We start from the raw sequence: 14433 nt of genomic DNA, 5'->3' as shown, positions 1-14433 counted from the left end.
ATCTAAATGTGGTTTTTAATGGACTGTTGGATAAGTACACGTGTTTTTTTTATGGAGATTTTCATCCCAGATGTGTAACCTCAGTTTCAACAAAGTCGGGACACTGTGTACAATGTGCATTTGACAATAAAGAATGCAGTGATTTTCACATCTTATAAACCCAAATTGTATTCACAGTAAAATGCAGAACATATATCAAGTACTTAAACTAAGGTGTTTATCATTTAATGAAAAATACTAGCTCATTTTGAATTTTATACCAGCACATCTCCAAAAAGTTGGGAAGGGGGGAAACAAAAGGCTGACAAGCTGAGTAACTAGAATCCGATATCAGACAAGAATGGGACAATATTCCTCTCCCAAAGGTCCAACAGCTGGTCTCCTCAGTTCCCAAATCTTTATGGACTGTTGTTTAAAGAAGATCAGCTGAGAGTTCTTGATTATGTTAGAAGATCTCTGCTCATACTGAGAAACTGAGACTGCAGGCTCATGTGTTGAGACTTGTCAATCACGGGGTAGCCACTCCTCTTAAGAATACCAAATGTTTGTCTCTACAGTATCCAACATGGTTGACCACAAATATGAAATATTTATTTAATGCAATGAAACCATGATCCAATTTTAAAACTGATTACTGAGGTTATAGTATAAGTGAGCAGTAAGGTCATTTTCCCAAAGGTTTCTGTACAATTTGATTTCATTGTGCAAGCAAAGTATCCCCCTGCTGGCCATTGTGAGGAATGCATATTTAAGACACTGCATTAGGCTTGACTTTTAAGAGACACTGAGCCCACTCAGTCGTTTTTATCCACTTAAATGGTGTGTGCATGACTGATTTTACCTCCAGTGGGCCAAGTTTTCATGGTATAAAGTCACGGTTCAAATAGTCCTGCAGACTCCAGTGTTTGTTTTGTCATCTCACAGATTATGTGACCTTATACAGCAAATAGGAAAACTTTGTCTTTATCCACTGACTGTGACATATACTTTTGCTGATGCTAGCACACCTGCAAATTATTATTAAAACTGGAAAATAATAATGAAAATATCTGCTCGTCTGCCACTTTATTGGCCTGATCATTTCAGTCACATGACAGCGACTCAGTTCATTTAGACATGGTGAAGACGACCTGCTGAAGTTCAAACTGAGCATCATTTAAATGCCACAGTCTACCCGAGTATTGTTGCTTACCATCCTTATCTTACACCATCGTACTTGCTGTTGTTGTCCATGTCACAAAGCTCAGATCATCTCAAAATGTCATCTTGAACATGAACACAAGTTCAGTGTAACTCAAATGGCATGTGGAGTCACCAGAGTTCAGTCAAATTGAGCATCTTTGGTATGTGGTTGAACAGGACATTCACATCACGCATGTGCAGCTGTGTGATGTAAAATGCCCTTTGTTGTAATGCCACAAAGGATTAAAGCAATTCTGAAGGCAAAAGGGGGTCAAACCGGTACTAGGTACTGTGTACTTAATAAAATGCCCTGTGAGAGCTTAAATGTAACGAAAAAATTAAACTGCTTTGTTTTGACCACTGGTGGCGCTGTGGAGCAAAGGTTTGATGAGCGGGTCCACGTTCATGTGAAGGGCACACTGTGGCCAAGTGGACAGGGTGTTCTAGGAATCCATCCTACCTGACAAACCACCCTACCCTTGTTTCTGCGCATGCGCACAACACGAAATCCAGTGGCGAACCGTCCTACCTTTGTGAATATGAGCTAGAAACATACTCTGACGGGTAAAGTGCCAAACCATGCTACCTTTGTGAATGTGACCGACAAGCATAGTTTAACGGGTAAAATGAAGTGGCAAACCGTCCTGGCTTTATTAATATGAGCTACAAGCATATTCTGATGGGAAAAGTTAAGTGGCAAACCGTAATACCTACTTACATTTGTGTTGGAATTACTCTGTAACAACAGAAATGTGCATAAACTACTTACGGTATGACGTTTTGCCAAAGTAGGACCGGTGGATGCTGGCTTTCTCACTGAACTACAGGTAAAGACCAGGTACCAGGTACATGTGGATGCAAACACGCCTCCATATATTAAATATATACATTTTTTAAATTAGACCTCGTGAAAATGTACCCAGAAAATGGAAATAGGAACATTTCTTTAAAAACAAGCAAACAACAAAAACGTGCTAATTAAAGTAAACTGCATGCTCGGTTTTCACATTGTCAGCATCTTTCTTTGTCTTAATTCAGGGTCTCTTTGATTTTAAAGTGAGAAAAGCAGTCAATCCTCATCTTTGACAGGCTGGAGGCAGAAAACACTTGATTTTCCTTTCAACAGTCTGATCTAATAACTGGATAAAGTGAAAGTATGGTAAAAAAAGAATAAAGTTTCTGCACTTAAATTCCAGCATGACATCTCTCACGCTGTATAGCCTTGAAACATAAACAGAGGGGGTGAGTGTGAGCAGCTGTCTCCATGTAAGGATATGTAGCACTGGGAGCTGATGTGTTTGTAAAGCTGCCATTAGAGAGAATCTGCTGTGACTCTGACATTGAATCCGTCTGATCAGGTGGATAAATGGCTTATTTCAGCCTTTTCTATTTATTCGAAACCTCTTAAGTCTCCAGACCTGTCCTGGAGACCTTGCTGATCTCCAGCTGCCAGCAAACAATCATCTGAACATCTCTCTTTCTCCAGTGACGCCTGCGTCTCTAGCGCTCGTTCGCAAACGACCCAGAGCTGCCCCTCCGTCCCCCCTCTGATGTTTTCTTATTGGGAACAGTCCCGCTGAGACGGGTGTGTCAGGTTTACCATCTGTAGAAATTTCTTGAATATCTTGTAGGTCTCTAATCGCAGCTTGGAGTTTACTTTCTCTTTTCCGTCGTCTCGGTAAGCAGCCTACATTTTATTTTAAATTTACCGGAGATTTAAAGGGTTGTACTGCACGCTATACCGACTGATAGACCGTATAAATTAATCTTCTGGTTACCTCTTTTTTTCCCTACAGTTAATGTGAATTTTAGAATATATTTAGATTCTCTGTGGTGTAAAACAAAAACTTTTTTTTTACTTCTTTCAGAAAAGAAAAAGGTGTTCCATCTCTGTAGTACTCCACTTAACATGACAACATAAATTAATTTTCATTAAATGCTTATATATATATTATATTGCATGTTTATTTTGAAAAGAAAAGAAAAGAAACTGCATAAAACATGAAATTACGTTTTAAAGGTTATAATTGGGCCTGTGTCTGAAATCAGTCTTCACATGTTTTTTTCTTAACTTCTAAATGTAGATAGATTTTTATTTTTGTGTGCCTGTGTGTGGCTTTTCTGCCATTGTGTGCCTCAAGCTACGTTTGAGGCACACACTGTGTTTAAATAAAGGATTTAACAATACAATTAAGCATCGGCACAGGACACTTTGTTAGGTATAATCTGTATAATGTATAATCTAATAAAATTAAACAGGACTGCTCTACCAGAGAGTCGCGTTTCTGATTTACTTTTTATTTGTTTTATTTTTTTGATCATGTTGACATTGAAATGTTAATAAAGTAAGTGGAGCATTCAGAATGCATTGGGCAGCTTTCAGTGCAAGTGCAGTGTGGTAACAGAGAAGAGAGTTGACTTGGAGCATGGCATGGTTGTTGTTGACAGGATCTGAGTGTTTAAAAAAACTGTTGACTGGGATTTTCCTGCACAAAATTGGATGATAGAAGATCGGAAAAAACATTGCCTGGTCTGATGAGTTTATTCCTGCTGCAGCATTTGGATGTGATGCTATCAGTTAAATATGGAGCAAAATCTTGTGTGGATTGTTTTTACCACCCTGTTGAATCCATGCCGTGAAGAATTAAGTCAGTCCTGAAGGTAAAAGAGGGCCTAACTCAGTACTTGCAAGCTATATGAAGTAGTGTGTAAATACAGTATGACTTTAATAGAATAAAACTGTTCAGCATGCCCTCTGGGATGTGATAGAGCGGAAGCATTAAGCCAAATAAGTTACATTCCATCTCTGTGCAACATCAACATCAGCACCCCCGCCCACAGGTTGGATTTTTATCTTGTTGTTTTTTTGTATTTGAAATTCCTGACATGAAATAGTCTGGAAGCCCCTCCTGCAGACTGAAGTTGGACTAACCAGCAGTTTTAAGCTGAGTTTTATTCATTTGTCATTTCTGACGTTGGTTTATGCTGTTGGAATTTTCCACTTCCAGAAAACAAATTGTAAATTATCACCAGCAATAACACACCACCATCTTGTCAGCTCTTATCAAACAGTAACTCTCGTGGGATGGTAGTTCCACAGAATCTTTCCTGCTCCTTCTGATTTCAGTTTAATTAAACAGGTGGGATGAAACATGCAGTTTCAAACATTCTTCTGTCTTCTGTTTCCACACAGTGCGGTTGTTCACTGACATGACTTAAAACAACATTAAACATTCCTAAGCGCTGTGTAGACGCCTTCTGTGAACACTCACATGTTTGACAGCTATTTCCTGCATTAAGTTACAGCTTTGCAGTCAAAAATAATCTCTGAAGAACAGTTTTATTCATCCCTGCTTGTCTTGTTTGGGTTTTTCTTTTTTGTTTCTTTTCTTTTCTTTTCAGAAAAAAATGGCAATGCTTTCAGGGTTTGTCTTTGTATTGCTGGTCCAAACTGTAAACCTTCAACTTACACCTCGAGGACCCAGGCCAATACCGGGGCGAGGTGACAGTCCAGAGCCAACGGTACCTCCACTCTTGCCTGAACCCACACCAAGACCTGAAGGCTGTGAAGGTGAAGGTTCCCTTAATTTCTTTCTGGGTTAAAATAATGGTAATTTTTTTTTGTTTTTTGACTTTAATTGATTCAGCTGTGAAAGTATTTGGATCTTCTGTATACCAAAGTAATCTAGAGTCAAATGTGAGGATACCTGTGTGACAGCATGCAGCTAAAGCTCAGCTAAAGGAAGCACAGCAGTAAATTTGCAACAGAATGGCTGAGAAAACCAAAGAATGGAGCTGTTGCAATGGTACGGTTAATGTCTAGACCTTAATCTGATTGAAATGCTCTGGTAGAAACAAGCTGTGCAGAAGGAAATGCCTGCAAACCTCAGTAAATGCAATGCTGTAAAGATAAGTGGCCAAATTTTGTTGACGATGATGTGAGAGACTGATAAAATCATACCAAAAATCATTACTTCAAGCTATTGCTACTTAAGGTGGTTCTAATAAGGTGGTTATATTAAGATGGTTCTATAACCTGAAGCAAAGGCTCCGGCTCCTATGTGCTCTTTAATTTCTACACGTTTTAGCGAACATGTGTTTTCCTCTGCAAGACTGCACAATCTTAAACAATCTTGGTTTGCTGTGCTCAGCTAAAAAACACAAACAAACAAAAACTAAGCCAGATGATTGACCAGTTATTTCCCCTCATGTCCCTTTTCAAAAAATAGCTTCAGTCATTTTTGCACAGAGACCACGATTTACAATTATAGACTTAAAAAAGGAAAACACGACGTCCGGTCAGCAAAATTTGAATCTGAGAGGCCTGTGCTATCTATTTAGCATGTAGTAGTAGTAGTTAGATCTCTGCAGCACAACGCATAAATGTCTTATAGTCCTCACATTTTTCATCATTTTCATTCTATCTGTGTAACCTGGCAAAATCAACCAGCCCAGGACACAAACTACACAGATTAATTTGCTGCTTTTTATTATGATGTTTCAAGTATTAAATAATTAGGATGAAAGTGATGCATTTCAGCATCTAAAAACAATTTAATTATTTTTCTAATTAAAAGTAACAGCTGTCTTCTCCTCCAGCAGGTATAATCGACTGTCCCATCAGGGTGTACTTCACTATTGACACCTCAGAAACCATCGCATTGCAGGAGCCCCCACCTGGCAGCCTGGTGGAGAGTATCAGAGAATTCACAAAGATCTTTGCCGAGAGGCTGGCTGATGAGGAGTACAGGGGCCATGTCCAGATCACTTGGTCCATAGGTGGGCTGCACTTCTCCCAGAAGCAGGTGGTCTTCAGCCAGCTCACAACCAGAGAGAACTTCATCAGGAATCTCGCTTCGATCCGATACCTGGGCAAAGGCACTTACATCGACTGTGCCCTCAAAAACATGACTCACCAGATGACCCAACATTACACAGAGACGAAGGCGGTTCTCTTCGCTGTGGTCATCACTGATGGCTACGTGACAGGAAATCCATGTTCAGGGATCAAGGTGATGGCGGAAAAGGCCCGGGATCAAGGGATCCAGATTTTCTCAGTAGCAGCGTCCAAGGAGATCGATGAATTTGGAATGAGGGAGATAGCGAACTCTCCGTATGAGCTGTTCCGTGACGACTACATAGCGGTGGAAATCGTTGATGGGAAACCAAGACTAAGCACTAAAACCATTGATCGTATCGTAAAAGCAATGGTGAGCTGACATCTTTTAGCCTTAAAATGTTGTGTCAGGTGACTCTCACTGACTGCTGTCTTTTTTCTCTCTTTTTTTTGCAGAAATACCAAGCATATTTACAGGTAAGAAGGTTATTCATTATGTTAAGTTCCACATAATGAGTGTATGTGCAAGTAATCCCTATTAGCCACAAGCTCAGGATCCAACCCTGTCAGTTTCACAAATTTTTTGTACTGTTGGCTGTTTGTGAAGTCAAAGAGAGGATATGTTCTCCCCGCCCACTTGCCTTTCAAATACTCTCTTTACCAAAGACAACCAATCAGAACAAAGCTGCCACAAAGGGAAGGGGGAAGGAGCTAAAAAGGCTTGTTTCAGTCACTCATGCAAAGCTGCTATAAGTCCAAGACTGAAACAACGAAGTTGGAAATTAGCAGAATAGCTTCCTTTAAACAATTCTGGTATTTAAAAGGCTTCAGTCTTTTAATATTGTTTGGTTTTTCTCTTCCATCTCACAGTGTTACAAACCAAGATGTTTCGAGAGTCCTGGGCGCCCTGGACTAAGAGGTCCCTCAGGTCCAAAAGTGAGACTTAAAAACTGAATTAAAGTCAATAATTTTTATTATTGCTCGTGCCGATGATTCATCTTTTGAAATGCGTATGTCTCTGGATCTTTATAGGGCACAAAAGGAGACAGAGGCCCTCTAGGGCCAAAGGGTGAAAGAGGAAGACAGGTACCTAGAATTTACGTCTAGAAACCTAAATATATTTTTAAAAGTGCATTGTTATTTACTGAGTTATATATTTGTTACATTTCAGGGTGATCCTGGCATTGAAGGTCCAATTGGACGACCTGGTCCAAAGGTTTGCTGAGCCCAACTCGTTGATGATTTTATTTCATTAAAATTAATTAAATTATTTAACTGATTTAATTAAAATTACACGATGTATTTTTAATCTCATTAATGTGTCCTTTTGTGCTTTTCCGTAGGGAGAGGCTGGTTTAAAGGGTGACAAGGTAAGAGTTAAAATCCTTATATTTCTCATTTCTGTTCATTTATTAAACTGAAGGAAGTGTTTTGGGGGACTAATGGGTCTGTTTTATCTCAACAGGGGGAAATTGGATTAACTGGAGCAAAGGTAAAAAAAACAAAAAAAAAACAGTTTAATGCTTCATCTTCGTGCACCGCAACATCCAAAATTAAGAGCGTTTATGCACTGAAGTTCATTTTATCTCTTCGCTAAAGGGTGTTGCAGGTTTGACTGGCAAGAATGGAACTGATGGGCAAAAGGTGAGTGTTTACGGTGAGATTTTTACCGTAATGGTAATCTGATTATAAATATACTGATATTATATGAATGCTCCTTTGAAATCTTCAGGGGAAAATTGGACGAATTGGAGCTCCCGGTTGTAAAGGTGATCCAGGCGACAAGGTAAGTCGAGCATTTAATATTTATTTGTATGTCTTTGTTTCATTTTAACAACTTATATCAGCCATACAGCTTCATGTATTTCACTGATTCTCTTTAACATTGACTTTTTTTGTATTGTTAGCATTTCTGGTTAAATGAACCACTGAGACACTTTTTATTTGTCTCTAATAGGGACCAGATGGCTACCCAGGAGATGCTGGTGAAACTGGACTATTAGGTGACAAAGGAGAAAAGGTCTGAATTAAATCACAATAATCTAATCATTTCGGTTCATACTGAAAGAGACAGAGTGTTATTTAGAGTGAACAAAAAAATATATTCACACGATTGCATTTTGGTATGTGGTCAGTTGGTAATTTCAGCACTTGAGTCTAGAGTGAAGTATTCACAGTAATTAGATGGATTCTAGTGAAGTCATTTCCGTACTGTAGTGGTTATCACATTCACCTGATAATAACAAGCCCAACCTTTTCAGAAAAGTGGTCTTGTAGTAAAGATTGACCCTCACAAAGACCAAACGAAAATACATATTAAACCTTGTCTATCTAAAATACTAGTAGTTGGTTCACTTAACAGAACTTACTGTTTTAACCCGACATGCCAGCTTGTGCAGGCATTTGGTGTTTAATCCTAGCAGATCACAATTGAACTTAGCCGAACTGAATTGAACTCAGGACCTTCTTGCTATGCGCCAAAAGTGCTAACCACCATGCCACCTGTGGCACGGACATTTAATTTCAACAAGTCAAATATATGAAAGGAAAGTACTGTCACTAGAAAATAGCGTGAAATTTTCAGTGTGCTTCTTAAAGGTGGCACAGCAGAGCCTTAAAGAACCATTTCAAATATTTCTTTAGCTTTAACAGGTGTCAGAACAGCTGAACGATGTGATCTGCTAAATGCCTGCACAGGCTGGCCTGTTGGGTTAAAACAGTAAGTTCTGTCAAGTGAACCAACTACTATTATTTTTAGTTGGGCAAGGTTTAATATGTATTTTCTTTTGGTCTGTGTGAGGGTCAATCTTTACTTCAAGACCACTTTTCTGCCTATGTGGTGCTGGTGCTACAGCAACACATTCATAGATGATTCACAGATACCGTGATTCATAACATTATGGACTGTTTATTAAACAGTCAAAATGTGCTCTGATTGCCAAAAGGTACAAGCACCAAGAAAGGTCAGAGAAAAATATTTAAAGACCAGCTGTTTGGAGATCTCTAAATCACCACACGTCTCCTTTATCTTCTGCAGGTCTGGACTGTAGTCAGATAGATAATATAACCCCCAAACTCCTTTTAATAACTGCTTTACCTTGAGGTTGACAAAGGTTTTGTGAAGGAAAGAGAGAGTCTCCTTTATCATGTCATATTAAATTTGTTGCCCCACATACACACACACACACACACACACCCACTGCTGCTCTGTAGATGTGCCAATGTTTCCTGTTACGCTCATACTGCAAAATTTTGCCCAGCAGCAGCTGCATTTCTTTTTGCCTGTTTTGCGTGTTTAACCTTTTCATATCTTTTATTATAAGATTTTGTCTTCCTTTGAAAAAGTACTCCTCTGCTCCTAGCAGACCTATCAACACCACCACTTTCATGGGAACATGCCCACAGCTAGATTGGAAAAACCTGACTGAACTTATCCTGTTGATAAGGACTTTGTGTGACTGCTTAGCCAGATTAATGACTGAAAGATATCCATGGTATGTTGAATTTGCTTGTTAGTGCAGCCTCTTGCTGTTGTGCTAATAAGAGCTTTAGATTATGATATTATGTATTACCTTTCTGTGGCAACACGTTTGCCTCAAAAATGATAGATTAGGCTTATGTGGGCTGTCTGACCGTTAATTGAAGTATAAACAGAAAAGCCCTCCACCAAAAACACTGTCGTGTTCAAGACGAATGAGGGAACGTGAGAGCAGCTTCAGCCAGTGAATTAGAGTTTAACAGCTCTCATTAGTTAAGGCACTTCTGTGAGACTAAGATGTGCATTGATTTATGGGTGCATTTTAAAATATGCCTGTCACAACGGAAAGGATTCTTAAAGGATTTTTTTTAAAAGCTATAATTAGGTTTTTGTCTTTTTTTAAATTGATCTTAAAAATACTTGTCTGTATTGCGTGGCACGTGGTGTAGTGGTTAGCGCTTTCACCTCACAACAAGAACAATCCAGAGACATGCGTGTTTGGTTAATGGGTGATTCTAAATTGGGCATCGGCATGAATATTAAAACAAATGTCACAAATTCCAGAACTCCTAATCTGGACCTAGCAGTTAACATGTGGCCTAACATGTGCCACCAAACAGTGTGCTGACATGTTAGCACCTTCATCGTGCTGTATTCATAAACAGGAACCCCCTCCCTTTTCCAGCCATGCAAACATAACATATGTTATGCAGTGAAATGACAGCACATAAGTACAAAGAGGAAATGCTCTTTTTTTCATAATTAAATCATCTGACATAGCTGACGGCTGCAGCAGCTCGGCAGACATTTTTTCGACATTTTTTTTCCTGACATATTTGTGTTTATTCTGTCAGTACATTCAACTTGTACAGCTCATGCAGATGTAACTGTTGGTACTGATGATTTCTGTAATTATGCGTCATGAATGTAGCCAAAGCACAGCTCAGACTAAATATTTGGGCTGTGTGCAGACATCCAGTCTCGATCAAAAGTTTAAGACCACTTGAAAAATGACCCAAAAAAGAAAGAAATCATATTTTGCATGGTTGGATCTTAACAAGGTTCCAAGTAGAGCTTCAGCATGCAAGAAAAAGAAATGGGGATGAGCCGAAAAAAAATTTGAGCATACAATTTATTGAAAACAATGTTTAAACTGCCTGATCAGTTTAGGACCACACCTCAAAAACAAACAAACAAACAAACAAAAAAACCACTGTAACCTGCAGGCACTGTGTACCCTAACGTTGTCCTGTTGGAAAACCCAGCTGTTACCACACAGACAATGTTGCTCTCTGCAACATCTGGACATAGCCAGCAACCGTTTGACACCCCTGCACCTCCTGAAGCTCCATTGTTCCACTGAAGGAAAAAGCACCCCAGACCATTAATGCGCCCCCTCCACTGTGGTGCGTAGAAAACATCTCAGGTTGGATCTGCTTGTCATGCCAGTAAGTTTGGAAACCATCAGAACCATCAAAGTTACATTCTGATGTTTATGGGGCTCCAGTCAGGACCAGTAACGGCCTTAATTTGGTTCAAGGACTGTCCAGTGTCTTTACAGGCAGGCAATTGGATCCTCCAGCTCAGTGCTGGTGAAATTTCTTTGGGTCTTCCACTTTTTGACTTTTTTGTTCCATAACGCTAGGAGTCATTTAAGAAATTCCAAATGACAGTCTTACTGTGCCCCACCTCAGCAGCGATGGCGTGCTGCGAGAGACCCTGCTTATGCAGTTCCAGGGGTGCACATAAGTGAGCTGTTTGAAGTCAGCTCATTTCCTGCAACCACTTTTCCGAGAATACGCGCTTCTTTTGCTGTTCGGACTCCTGACATTTGTTTGGAGATGTAGGAGCACCAAAGTAATTTCTTAAAGGAGCTTGCTTCTTCGACATCTTTAAGAGTTCTAAACAAATGTCTGTCCTCTTCCAGAAAATCTTATGTACGCAAATGCGCGTTGCAACTTCTTATCTGGTGCGTGTCTTTTATTTTGACCATGCATGTGCACCTGCGGACCACTTATGTGCACCCCTGGCAGTCCAACATTCCGACCACATTCAAAAAGGGAACATTTTTTTTGCCATCAGAACGTCATGACAGTGTGACTACCTGACAGAAAATGACAATGAATCCACATTTTTGCACAGATTTGGCCTTTGAATGGCATGTAGTTATACATTTTTGATCAGCTGTAAAACAGTTTAAGCGTTGTTTTCAATAAATTGCATGCTCAAAAAATGTTCTGTCTCGCTCCCATTTCTTTTTGTTACATGTTGAAACTCCACTTGGAACCTTGTTAAGATCCAACCATGCAAAATATGATATTTTGGCATTTTTAAAGTCTTAGATTTTTGATTGGGACTGTATCTTTGCCCATGCTCACTCGACTACAGAGTCAATGACTAGACAATCAGACATGACCATTTTTTTCCTGATAAACTTCTTTTATGGGGCGATCGTGGCTCAAGAGTTGGCAGTTCGTCTTGTAATCGGAAGGTTGCCGGTTCGAGCCCCGCCTCCGACAGTCTCGGTCGTCGTGTCCTTGGGCAAGACACTTCCTTAGGGACTAGTAAAGCGCTACAAATGCAGGCCATTTACCATTTTTTAGAGTTCACTGAAGCTCAGTTAATAATGTTACATTATGTCCAGTTATGTATTTTTGTGGCTTTTCTTTTTGATTGTTTTTGCATTTGTTTAGGGTGACACAGGCCTTCCTGGAAAGCCAGGCCCCCCAGGCCCTAAGGGTAATCCAGGTCTGAAGGTAACCTTCAAATTAAAAAAACAAGTGGAAAAAATACTGAGCGCACAACAAAGAATTTTCTTTACTTTAAAACTGAATGTCTGCTTTTTAGGGTGAAAGAGGAAATCAAGGAAATCCAGGACAGCCTGGACAAAGAGGGAGTCCGGTACAGCCCTGAATTTATTTTATTTTATGATTTTTTTACATGTGCACTAAACTGATGGTACAAAATCAACTCTCAAATTAAACTGTTGACACTTGCAGGGGAGAAAGGGTTCACCTGGGGCAAAAGGCGAAGAGGTATTTGACTCGTGTTTTTACTTGGAAAAAAAAATCCCCATTTGGAAAATAGTTAAAAGAAATTTACTAAATAAATATTCACAGGGGAGGAGAGGAAACCCGGGAATAAAGGGATCACAAGGAAACACTGGGCCAAAAGGGAAAAAGGTAAGCTTTTGTCATTGTTTTTTTTAATGAATTGTCTTATTGTATGAATGGCATTTCATTTTCCGCTTATTTTAAGCAAAATTGCACCATTTTAGCTGCTGGTTTGAAATACTGTGAAACACTGGCTTCCTGTGACCTTTTAAGAAAGATGAATTAAGAAAGAACTTTGAGGAAGAAAGTCTGAAGTGTGCTTGTGGTTTTTAATTCTGAGGAACTGAAATAGTGAAATCCCAACTAGTATAACACAGTTCTGTCTTTCAGTGGGTCATCTCAGAAAAATTCCTCAGACATTTCCCTGAGGCAGAATTATTACCTCCCTGTTACTGTTGTCTTGTATATATTGGGAAGTAATTAATGGTTTGGTATGAATTCTGACACATTCATTTATTTTGTGAGGGAGAACGAGGCCCGGAGGGAAGCAGAGGTCGGCCTGGGGAAAATGGACTCAAGGGCGCTAAGGTGAGGAGATCACGCTGTGGGTGGATTCTTGATGAGCAATGACTCAGAGGCTTCCCAAGAACCTGGCATGCCTTCATTAGACATTCAACACTGGAGCCATGCCTTCATCATAAAAACACTTATTTTCCAGATGAAAATATCAGAAACTATACAGTAATTTGAAATGATTAGCTTGAAACTGCCAAATCCACATCAGTGAAACTCATCCTGCATGTGCCTGTGTGGGCTGGAGTCAAGGTCGAGTCCAGTAAAAAGGGTTGTCTGTTATTTTCTCTCTCTGACAGGGGGACCTGGGACTACCGGGACCGAGGGGTCAGCCAGGAGAACTAGGCGCCCCTGGACGAAATGTTTGTTGCTTTATAACTTTATCATCATCGTCATCATTTTCTGCTTTTTCAAGTAGATTCTTTTTTTATTTGAATTTTATCTTCTGTGGCTGCAGGGCACGACGGGAGATCCTGGAGATTCAGGACCAAGGGGAGACACTGGGCCACTTGGACCAAAGGTAAAAAGAAAGTCTGAGCATTTCTGTTCATGATTATCAGTAAATAATTTACTCTCATCCACGTTGTTTTTCTTCTAAAGGGTGACAGAGGAAGGCAAGGTTTCAGCTATCCTGGATCAAGGGGACCGCCTGTAACAGCTTTCTTTTTACCTCATAAAATGACCTGCATGTCTCAAGATGTTTCTTCTTGAGGCTAAAGCAACTCTGATATTTAAAGGGAGACAGGGGTGCACCGGGTAGGAGAGGACCCAGAGGGAGCAGAGGTGGCTGTGGCGCCAAAGGAGAATCTGGAAATAAAGGGCAACCAGGAGCGCCTGTAAGATGCGATTGTTAAACCACTGATGATGTACAGTTTTACTTTTATAGATGTTTGCACTCATAAACAGGACAGGACAGAGAGACTCGGCCTTATCCGCTGCCTACACTGTTGTCCACAGAGGCTTTAAGTCAGCAAACAAGCCAACGAGATCCTTGATTAAATTCATGCAAACTTTAAATTTCCTGTTGTCCATGCTGCTCTGCTGCAAAAAATACCTGAAAGTTGGTCCACACATCCCAAAAATTGTCTTCTCACCTCTTGGAGAATGTGAACCTACAGATGGTTATGACAGCCAACACAGAGCAGCGAAGCACACAGCACTGTGTGACAGCACGACAAAGGGGCAAGAGTAGACTTAGAAAACAGTTGGGAGACACAATCGGAACAAATCAGGGATAACGAGGCAGGGAATTTAAACTAGATACAGAGCACAAAACACACAAGACAACCAAATTAAGACAGGAAGCAGCT

The 14433-nt window shown here is 40.0% G+C and overlaps 1 protein-coding gene across 2 annotated transcripts in view; it reads left to right on the top strand.

The window, feature by feature from the left end:
• The first annotated feature begins 2404 nt into the window (after nt 1-2404).
• The window catches only part of LOC102201081 (collagen alpha-2(VI) chain-like), a 17742-nt gene continuing 5713 nt past the window's right edge, over nt 2405-14433 (top strand). Inside the window, exons 1-21 of one of the 2 annotated variants that reach the window (XM_013908371.1) lie at nt 2405-2540; nt 4585-4753; nt 5782-6392; nt 6476-6496; nt 6890-6955; nt 7052-7105; nt 7191-7235; nt 7363-7389; nt 7485-7511; nt 7619-7663; nt 7752-7805; nt 7977-8039; nt 12191-12253; nt 12345-12398; nt 12497-12532; nt 12617-12679; nt 13076-13138; nt 13423-13485; nt 13581-13643; nt 13724-13774; nt 13861-13959. In XM_013908371.1, coding sequence (XP_013763825.1) covers nt 4591-4753; nt 5782-6392; nt 6476-6496; nt 6890-6955; nt 7052-7105; nt 7191-7235; nt 7363-7389; nt 7485-7511; nt 7619-7663; nt 7752-7805; nt 7977-8039; nt 12191-12253; nt 12345-12398; nt 12497-12532; nt 12617-12679; nt 13076-13138; nt 13423-13485; nt 13581-13643; nt 13724-13774; nt 13861-13959 — 1731 coding nt within the window. In that variant the 5' untranslated portion in view covers nt 2405-2540; nt 4585-4590. Of the gene's footprint in view, nt 2541-2589; nt 2861-4584; nt 4754-5781; nt 6393-6475; nt 6497-6889; nt 6956-7051; nt 7106-7190; nt 7236-7362; nt 7390-7484; nt 7512-7618; nt 7664-7751; nt 7806-7976; nt 8040-12190; nt 12254-12344; nt 12399-12496; nt 12533-12616; nt 12680-13075; nt 13139-13422; nt 13486-13580; nt 13644-13723; nt 13775-13860; nt 13960-14433 lie in introns of those variants that run through there. The other variant, XM_013908372.1, reaches the window with a different exon arrangement.

This window comes from Pundamilia nyererei, unplaced genomic scaffold (assembly GCF_000239375.1).
Source record: "Pundamilia nyererei isolate P.nyererei 1_Seehausen unplaced genomic scaffold, PunNye1.0 scaffold00009, whole genome shotgun sequence".
Classification (NCBI taxonomy): Eukaryota; Metazoa; Chordata; class Actinopteri; order Cichliformes; family Cichlidae; genus Pundamilia; species Pundamilia nyererei.
Note: the sequence above shows the minus strand (reverse complement) of the source record. Positions and strands in the feature narration are given on the sequence as shown.